The sequence below is a fragment of the Carettochelys insculpta genome, chromosome 6, assembly GCF_033958435.1.
Source record: "Carettochelys insculpta isolate YL-2023 chromosome 6, ASM3395843v1, whole genome shotgun sequence".
Taxonomy (NCBI): Eukaryota; Metazoa; Chordata; order Testudines; family Carettochelyidae; genus Carettochelys; species Carettochelys insculpta.
The window spans coordinates 124,967,501-124,977,567 of NC_134142.1; the positions used below are offsets into that span (position 1 = coordinate 124,967,501).

The 10,067-nt window shown below is 51.3% G+C and overlaps 1 protein-coding gene and 1 long non-coding RNA gene across 5 annotated transcripts in view; one reads left to right on the forward strand and one right to left on the reverse strand.

The window, feature by feature from the left end:
* SETD1A (SET domain containing 1A, histone lysine methyltransferase) overlaps positions 1-5,151 on the reverse strand; it is a 25,677-nt gene extending 20,526 nt beyond the window's left edge. For all 3 annotated transcript variants that reach the window (XM_074998306.1, XM_074998305.1, XM_074998304.1), the window contains exons 1-3: positions 5,046-5,151; positions 2,767-2,897; positions 1-139 (exon numbers count right to left, since the gene is read on the reverse strand). The exon at positions 1-139 is cut by the window's left edge and continues 14 nt beyond it. In XM_074998306.1, the coding sequence (XP_074854407.1) occupies positions 1-124 (124 nt within the window). In that variant the 5' untranslated portion in view covers positions 125-139; positions 2,767-2,897; positions 5,046-5,151. The remainder of the gene's footprint in view (positions 140-2,766; positions 2,898-5,045) is intronic.
* Positions 5,152-5,220: 69 nt separating this feature from the next.
* LOC142015017 (uncharacterized) lies at positions 5,221-7,265 on the forward strand. 2 transcript variants are annotated; one of them, XR_012646077.1, is made up of 3 exons: positions 5,221-5,460; positions 5,739-5,831; positions 7,117-7,265. It is a non-coding gene; the product is annotated as an uncharacterized LOC142015017 (long non-coding RNA). The 2 variants fall into 2 exon arrangements; XR_012646078.1 differs by having other exon boundaries at positions 5,414-5,525.
* Positions 7,266-10,067: the final 2,802 nt, after the last annotated feature.

Genomic DNA, 10,067 nt, shown 5'->3' on the forward strand with positions numbered 1-10,067 from the left:
GGACTCCATCGTAGCGGTAGACTTTCTGTGGGGCCCGCCTCAGTGCTGGGTCAATGACGAGCTTGTAGCTTCTCCACTGGAAGTTGGGGGCTTTCTGTGTGTCACCCCCACTTTCCTGATCCATTGTGACTCATTTAAACTGAGGAGACAGAAGAAAAAGCTACCGTCAGCCACGTAATGCAGACAGACACACACATCCCCTGCTGGCCACCTCTAGCACCGCTCTGAGTTCCCTCAGGCCCAGGAGTCTCCAGGTTCAGAGAAGACAGCTTCTCTCTGTGCTCCCCACCAGACACCCCCACACCCCAATTCCTGCGTGCACACACCCACCAGGCCAGGCCCTTGATCTAGTATCTGACGTTCTCATCTCCCTCGTAGCAAAGAGCAGGAGCCTTCTCACTTTGGAGCTCAGAAATAAAGAGCCTTGGGTAATAATCTCTTGGGGACAATCCTGTCCCAGGTGAGGTGGGTCCAGATAAGGTGATTCCATCTCTGCTGTGGGAACAGCCAGTCAGGGATGATCCTGCCCCAGGAGGAGATGAATGAGGTGGGTCAACATATCAGGATAGGTTGTTCCTAGTCTCTGGCTGAAAGCCTAGCATGGAAGAGCACAGACTCTCTAACTTCCCTTGCCTGGCCCACGTGACATCAGCTGTCTTGCAGGAGCCAGGAGAATTCAGTCCCTTTCCTGTACCAGGAAAGCTGGGCCCCTGGGAGTAGAGCCAGTTACAGCAACTGCCTAACTTAGAATTGGTGAGTGGGTTATAAACATGCCTATTAATGCCTTAAGTTTCACCACAAAGGGTTTGCCTATACAAGCATTGCCTGGCACTGAGATGCAGCTGCCTCTGGGGAGAAGTAGCTAAGTAACAGCTGCACAGTGATGCCTCATCTGGTATTGAAACGCAGCCACCTCTGGGGCAAGGCAGCTGAGGAACAGCTGCACAGAAAAAGCCACATGGTGAGCTCTAGCCTAACATTGAGAAACCTTACTAACTCAGCCCAGAAGTAGCTATACAGCCCCACAGAGATGGCTCAGCTGACTGAGATGCAGCCACCTCTGGGGTGGGGCACCTGGATAAATCACACCATGTACAGATCACTTGTCTGGTGTCAAATTGCAGACATATCTGGGGCAGAGCAGGGGGGTAACTGTACGTAACTTAGGACAGGAAGTGAAGAGAAGTTCCTTGTCCTCCTGAATTGAAAGGGCTGTTAGGAGGGCAAAAGGTAAGCAGACCTGTTAAAATTTGCCCAGGAAAGTCGTGACACAGATACCCAAGCATGCTGCACTCTTGGCGGCCAACCTGGCCATGAGGCTGAAAATACCAATGAAAGGGGGATGAGTCCTTCAGTCTGTTCCCATCTCACCAAGGCAGAGTTAATGGGTTACGTAGGTGTTGAGGGGAACAGTGGGCGCTCAAAAGAAGTAGATCACCCTGCTTTTTCCCTCCTCAATGAGCCGAGCTGAGCCCTGCCCTTCCAGCAGCTGTACTGAGTCACATACAAATCCATACGTCAGATCTTGGGGCTGACTGCCCACAGTAGGTATAATCTGGGCTCTGGCAAGGTAAGACAACCCAAATGCCCAATCTGGCGTATTGTGTTACCAGTGCACCAAGTGCTGGGTGGGTATCATACGAAGAGCAGCGCTTCTTCATTTTCAATGTGTGTAGCTAGTGCTGTGCTCTGACTTTCACCTTGAACCTCTCACTTCCCTGATTCACACCACGATTCGCATCTTCGGTTGATTTTCTGCCTCTCCCAAAGCTCACACTGAAACAACTCAGTTGTTCTTAATGGCATTACCCAGACCATACTACATGTATTAAATATGCCCAGCACTATAATGCTACCTCTGCAGACTTCCCCTGGAAGGCTGGGCCGAGGGGTACCCCTGGGGAATCTCTCAGAGCTGCAAGAAGCCATCAACAGAGCCCGGAAATTCCATGTTAGCTTTATCAAGGGACGCAACCTGATGTAGCAGCCCAGAGCATTGCTGGTAGAAGCTTTATGGGTTATACTGAGGTAACATGCAGAAGGATGGGGGCGTCTCTCTGCCCCAGACAGATTGTTGCATGGTCTCCAAACCCCAGTGAAGATCCAGGGACTCCCACTGCACCAGGTGCCATGCAGACACACAGGTAGAGACAGTCCTGGCCCCAAACAGCTCACACCCTAACTAGACAAGGCCGTGATGGAAGGCTATTGTTGTGCTGGGCACCTCAAAGATCCCTTCCTCGATAAGACAGCGAGCGACCTCTCCATTGTGCTGTGTGCCACACAGATACCCCCACCCTGATCCCAGGGGGCAGTGCTACAGGAATGCAGATAAGCCACACCAGTCTGGCACCACAAGCTGCCTTCACAGAGAGCACCTTGTCCGAAGTGCTAGGCATGATCGGAAAGAGCAACACGCACACCTGCCCCTTGGGAACAAAGGTGTCTGTACATCCCTAGAGGGGACAGGGAGAGAAAGTGCACAGGTACAGTGCCAGCAGAGGGCAACACCACCCACACATGCACACAGAATCCCAATTCCCTCCAACAGACAGCAGAGCTACAGACCCACCCATTCACCCACCCGCTGGCTTCCAATTTCTACAGCAGAGGCCATGACACCAACCACACCGATTCCCTCCAGCACGGAGCACAAAATTCCTCTGCCCCCCACCCCCCACCCCATGCACATGACCCTACCCATGTACCCCTATCCAGCCCTGAAAATAGAATCCGGATCGGTGGGCGATCAGAATGAAGTCGTACCTGTGATGGATGATTTGTTTTGTGCTGTTGATAGCGACGAAAGCAGATGTGTATCTGCAAACGCAGTATGCGTCTTTCCAAGGCAACGGGGCAGGCGCCTAGTCCATAGTGCAGAGCAGGATCTCAAAGAACTGGGAGGGAAAGAAAGGAAGCAGGGGCTAAGCATCAGAGGAATAAAGGGTTAAGGAGATGGTGGTGGGGATTATGCTGTGTATTGCATCCGGAACATACGAAGAGGGGTGCCCTACCCTCTTAGAGGGCAAATGTACTGGAGTCAGGACTCCCCTGGATCCTGCCCCAGGCCTTGAAGGGGAGTGAGGTTAGAGCAGGGAGAGCTGGGAGCAGCGATCCTCAGTTCCATTCCATGCTCCTGAATACTAGTGTCCATCCCACCTGTCTACCAGCAAAGTAGTAGTAGGCATCCTTCAGTCTACGTAGACTATGGATCGCGCCCTTTATAGTTTCAATTTAGGACTTCATTTACAGCGTCTACTGTGACTATGAAGACCCACACGAGAGTGACAGTCCTTGCTGCATCTCTTGCAGATGTAGTGGGTGTCTGGCAAGTCCTTAGTGTGCTTTCTGTGTGCTCGCTTCTCCTCTGCTAGCTGTATCCATGTATCCAGCAAAACAGATTATAATTTTTGGAGATACACAACTCATAGAACTGGAAGGACCTTGGGAAGTCATTGAGTCCAGTCTTCTGCCCTCACAGAAGGACCAAGCTCCACCCCGACAGATTTTTTTTTTTAATTAATCTATTTGCCCCAGGCCCCTAAATGGTCTCCGCAATGACTGAACTCAAAACCTTGGATTTAGCAGACCAATACTCAAACCACTGAGCTACCCCTCCCCACAAGACTAGAATCACCACAAGATGAAAAATGTAGAGATTCAAAAAATAAAAATTAAATCCAGGTTACAAGTTATATCACAATCTGGCCTCTGATCTCACCCTTCCAAGCCAGACACTGAGAAGCACAGACCGATAAATAAGATCAGATAGCAGAGAGCTGTTAAGTTATGTTCAGAGACTATGGTGATGGGCTGCATCATGAATCTCCAAAACAGGCCTCTGACACAAGAGAGCCTCAGAGTCCAGCTCTGAGTTCTGCAAAGCAGCCACTCCCAGAGAGAAGGGAGTACTACCAAAGCCTGGAGGCTGTAATGCAGGGCAACATGGGGCCTCTTTCCAGCCAAAAGGTGGGCACGAGAGGGTCCCCTTACAGGGAACAATGCATGCTTCTGCAGCCCCTTTCATATAAATGCGTAATCTAGCCCGCTCCATTATCAACCCCACTTTAGATGTTAAGGATCTGAGGCACAGCAGCAAAGAGGCAAAGCTATGTAGCAGCTGTAACTCCAAATCACCCCACCTCCAAGCTCTCCAGTGCCTGCAGCTCTCCCTACAGAACACCACATCCCATGTCGTTGGTGACAAAGCAGAGCCTCACCCTGGCCCACCACGAGCAAGGTGCAGCTCCCTCCTGCTGACGCAGGCCCTTCCCCAATTCAGCAGCCTGTGCCCACCACATCAGCACCTGCCCCCACCAGTTCTCTCTGCAGCTTCCCCTCCCTCTGCCCCAGATCTTTACCACTCAGGACCCCCTCCAGAGAACATCCCCCATGACTTAATCTCCCATATAATCCCCATTTTGGCCTCCCAGCCCCCCAGCCCCATCTGAAAGGCCTCAACTCTGCCCCACTCAAAACACCCCAGACCTCCCGCAGCTCCCTCCCCCCCCAGCTCCCACCCAGAGCCCTGACTCTCCAGAGAACACCCAACCCCCTCACAGACTTCAGTTCTCCCCCTCCCCCAGACTCCTAGAGCCCTCACCTGAGCACCCCCCAGAGACCCCAGCTTTCCCCCGACCCCCACACTCCAAGTGCCCTTCTTCCCTGAGACCCCCCCACCCAGCATGGGTCCCCCCCAGACCTCAGCTCCCCTCCCCGACCTTACAGCCCTCCCTCTCCAGAGGATGTCCAGTCCCCTCACAGACCTGAATTCTCCGCTCCCCCACACTCCCAGAGCCCCTTTCCCTCAGCCCCCATCTCCCCCTCCCCCACACTCCCAGAGCCCCCTTCCCTCAGCCCCCATCTCCCCCTCCCCCACACTCCCAGAGCCCCCTTCCCTCAGCCCCCATCTCCCCCTCCCCCACACTCCGAGAACCCCCCTCCCCGGCATCCTCCCGCCGGGTAACCGTCCCCGCGCGCGCCTCACCCGCCGGCCCCGCCCCCGCCTCGCGCCCCCCGCGCGCGCGCGCGCCCGCCGCTCTCACCTCGCTACTCCCGGCCCCTCCCCCCCCCGCGCGCGCGGCCTCCTCGCTCGGCGACCGGGGGGGCCCGCTACTGCCGCCGCCGCCGCCGCAGACAGGGAGAGGGGCGGGGCCAACGGCCGACGTCCCGCCTGCTCGCGCGAGACTTCCCGCCGTCCGGCCCGCTCCCCTCCCTCCCATTGCTTTCTCTAGCTCTTTGGTTTCACGTCCGCCGTTTCGACAAAGAAAATAATCCGGACTCGTCGTCGTTTCGGGTGGAGCCGCACTGCCACGCCATCCTCCTCCTTCTCTCTCATCCCTCCCCGGAACCATTTCTTCACTCTCCCACTAAGCTTGGGAAAATGTGACGAGTCCGCTGATGCCAAACCGCCGCTAACTTCACCAAAGGGAAGGACGAGGTGCGCACTTTCGCCACGAGGTGCCATATATTTAAATCAATTTATCTAACAAGTTGCTAAGGAGCTAAGATTCTAAATGAAGAATGTGAGTCATTCGGATGATTCTGCTATTGTTTAAAGGGTCTAATTGGAGACAGGGGTTGACTCAGCTGTGGTGAAATCGCAGCTAGTTTCTGGGGGAGTAAAACAACTCAGCACTTTCGCCATGGGATGGAATAAATTTAAATATGTTTAAATAATTATTTAAAACAACATAAAGTTAAGCAGAAGGCAAGACTCACTGGTATTAATTTTAAAGGGTCTAATGATGGCTTGAGAGAACGAATCGGATGTAGTATGGTGAAATCGCAACCAGGGGATGTTTTATTTGACTCCAGCACTTTTGCCAAGGGTGAGTGTGTATTATATTTAAATGAACATAAATATTCGCTTATGTTAATATAAAAAGCCAACGGAAGGCAAATAAATCCAGCTCTGCCCCCACCGTCATCGCATCATATTAGTTTTATAGAGGCAGGAACTGAATCTACTTTAGTGAATTCATAAATTCTTCCTAAAAACACGAATGAGGCATTATTCAAGTACTACACTTTCGCCATGAGAGGGTGTATGTGTGTGGAAATCACATATAATATTAATAATATATTACTCAACTGTAGTAAAGCCAATAAGAAGAATGAGAGCCACAATGCAGAGTTATGTTACACAGGGGAAATAAAGTATCGGAGGGGTAGCCGTGTTAATCTGGATCTGTAACAGCAACGAAGGGTCCTGGGGCACCCTATAGACTAACAGAAAAGTTTTGAGCATGAGCTTTCGTGAGCACAGACTCACTTCATCAGAGGGGAAATAGAGGGTTGAAACATCGTATCTGCTTTGGCAAAATCGTATCTATTATCAAGAGAGGAGGAACGCAATAGTTTATTTACAGCTAACACTTTCGTCACGCGATCGTCTAAATTACTTCTAAAGATTGTTCGCATCGCAGTAACAGAACCAAGAAGACGAATATAATTCTGTCTTCTAAAAATCATTATCTGTAGAGAAGAAAACTGTAGGCCGACGTGTGGAATCTGCGAGTGCAAATTCCAGTTAATTGCATTGACAGGGAGGGTGGTAAAAGGGAGTTGATTATTCAAACGTTGCACTTTCACTGTGAAATGAAATAAATTCAAATATAATTTAGTAACAAACCACAATGCTAAAGCAGAATTAGTGGGAGACAAATGAATCCATTAACTATATATTATTTGAAAGGAAGTAATTACCAATGTCAGGATTGAATCTGCTTTGCGAAATCACCACTAGTTCCAGTGGGTAAGGGGAATCCTAGGGTTTATTTCCTAGCCGCACTTTTGCTATAGGTTGCAATAAATTACGATATATTAAAACAACTTCCTCTCTTTAAAAAGTCACAAGTAGGAGAGGAATCTGCGCCCCAATTAACATAAATATTTTATTTTAAGGATTATTGTGAATGTTAGGATTATGGTGAATGTGCAATTACACCTAGAGCCAATTAGATACGAGAAACAGTAGAAAAAATAGTCTCCTCCTCTGCCCGCACTTTCGTCAGAGGGTAGACGAATTATCTAAATTACGTAAGTAAATTAAATAACATCGGAGAGAAGAAAGTCCATCATAACTTCACTGATTTTTTTTTTTTTTGTCATCAGCAAAGTGTGTGGAATCTACTGGACTAATCACTCACCTACTAAAAGACCCTAAAAAGCTAGTGGCACCACCTGTACACTTTCTGCATTGTAGAAGATGATAGTAAATGGAAATATATGTAAGTAAACAGTAAAAGCATCTATAATTTCACGAGAAATCAAATAAAATGCTAATTCATCAAGGCTGATTTCCCCCCCGTTTACTTCACAGAGGAGATGGGTATGCATGTTGAATCTGACACTGCCATACCATAGGCTCAATTACAATTTTGCATCCTCTGGCCAACCTTTTGATAGCTGGAAGCACTTTCTAAGCAATAATTAATTACCACAGATTCTCCCTGACTTTCAAATCCTACCAACTAATTTGCATTCGGAGGAGGAGGAAGCTTTTAATTAGAAATGGTTCAATATACTTCCCTGGGTGGTTTTCACAAGTGTTGAATCTCCTGACATCAATTCACACACCTGTTGTGGCATTGCCACAAGGAGTTAACGCAAGGGGACACATGAGGTGTCCCCAGATAGTCTCCCCCTTAAAGTACACACTGTATCAGTCTCCCTGGATGGCCCAGTTACTGAAAGACATGTAACACCGACAGCCCCAGGTAGCCAGCCCCAGGGATAGAACCTGCAAGCATAGGGTCTAAAGCCCTGCACTCTACCACATGAGCTAAAAGGCAGCTGGCTCTCAGCCATGGCTGTAGAGCAGAGACTTTGCTCACCCCAGATGAGGTCTCAGTACCTCTGGGTACTACAGACAGAAAGCCACATTCTGCTTCCAACCCATCTTTATTTAGGTTGTGGGGCTAATAAATCCATTGTAGTTAAGATCTGCCACCAAGAGGCAGACGAACATCATGTGGGGACAGTGTGCAGATAGACAGCACCCAGAGATACTCCCCCTGGCAGACTCAGCCATGTCAGAAGTGGGGCGTGTATGAATGAATGTCATTGCCGCATACAGGTGGGCGGTGAACAGATGGAAATTTAACAAGAACTCTCCTAACCCCTCTCCACCAGCTACCGACCCTAATATAATGATAATGGCCATTGAATGGTCCTTTACTAGCCTCCCTATTTAACTCAAACACCTGCCAACTACTGGGGAGAAAAGTTGATTATATGAAATAGCCAAGATGGTTTACAGTTTAAGGCTGAGGCCCAATCCACATCTCTAGGCAGACTCACACCTGGGACCCCAGTGCAGGTGCCTCTACAGCTGGAGCTAAAGGCCAGCTGCCTCTCACTCTAGGTCATGGAGGATATGTACTCTTTCTCTGGGATGTAGTCCAGGTACCACCACATGGGACAGTTAACCACACCTTGGTGTGTTGATTACATCGGGCTTGTCTGCAGTAGCTCCCTGCTGCAAAGGAAGCACGGTACATAGGGTGGTGGGAGTTTATTAAGGAAGTGCTGCGGTGCATATGCAGCATTTCATTAAGCAGACCCCCCCACCCCCTGTGGCAACTCCGAAGTGCCGGCTTGCGTCTAGCTGTGGCTCACCCGCTGGTACTTCGAAGTGCCCGGGATACTTCGAAGTCCCTTTACTCCTCAAAATTAGACTTGAGCTGGTACTTCACAGTTTAACACTTCGCAGTTGCCACGCGGGGGGGGGAATTTGCTGGGTATGCAGGGCAGCACTTCGTTAATAAACTCCCGACCTGCTACTCACCATGCTCCCTTCCGAGTAGGGAGTTAATGTAGACAAGCCCTAGGGACCTAGGAGATTCCCAGCCTCCAGAAGCGGGTAAAGCACTGCTTGTTCCAAGACTAAAGGCAAAACTCGCCTGGCACTTGGGTGCACAGAGTAAAGAAGCAGAAAGAGCAGCACCAGCACGTTCTGACGGTCGTTCACGTGGTGAAGACACTGGACAGGGTCGGAACTGCTGGGTTCTGTGCCCAGCTCAGTCACAGCCCCCAGAACCTTGGGGGCAATTACTGACTCGCTCTGGGGCTCAGTTTCCCTTCCTTGCGTGGGAAGTGTGATCTTGCCGTTGTCTGTGGAGAACCCGAGCGGCGTGGGACAGGGGCTCTCTGGGGTACAACTGGGCTCCTCCAGCTCTCGCTCAGGGCTGGCAGGAAACATGGGGCACCCCAAAGGCGCTGACATAGAAGTAGCCAATTCCTGCGGGGCTGCGTCCTGTTTTCCTTGTGGGTCGGTGCCTTGGTCTCCTAGTGCAACTGACTCATGCGCCCACCAGAGGGCAGCGGTTACCCAGCCATTTCAGACCTGGCTCCTGTGTACAAACTTTCCTGCCCCTTGGGGTCACCTCTGCCCCGAGCCAGCTGGTTCCCAGGCAGAGGGCAGGATGGTAGCTGGTCTCACCAGAGGGGACAGGCCCCATTTCTCAGCCCCTGGAACCAGGGGGACGGACCCCTGTCCCGTCCTCTGCTGGAGTTCCACAGAGACAAGCTGTTCCTTTGTTTTCTCCACCCCTGACTAGTCCAGACCTGAGTTCGGCCCTGGGGGTTTCAGTGCATGGCGTCCCTAAAACCAGCACACACCCTCAACCTCCCCGCTGCTCTGGGAGCCGCCCCCCCCGACACCACCCCTTGCTGGCGGAGGCAGAGGGACGCCAGCCACACAACTCAACGTTTCCCAGGCTCCCTGGCTCGCCCTGGCCTGGAGCCCAGCATCCCTCCTCCTCCTCGGGCCAGCCGTGTCTATTCCCAGGCAGGGTAAATGTTTACTCTGGATCAGGTATGGTGTGGCGGGGTCAGTGGAGTCTGTCCCAATCCAGCTGCCCCTGCTCGAGTCCCTCCCAGAGGCAAGGAGAGAACCCAGGAGTCCTGGCTCCCAGCCTCATCTCCCCCGGTGAAGGCAGCTGGGGTCATGCATGTGGATCTAGCTGCTGGCCAGAGGCCATTTAGCTGCCAGAGAACCACCCCCATCCCCAGCTGCCCAAGAGCAGACCTGGTAAATCACAGTCCCCAGGCAGGGCCTTTGC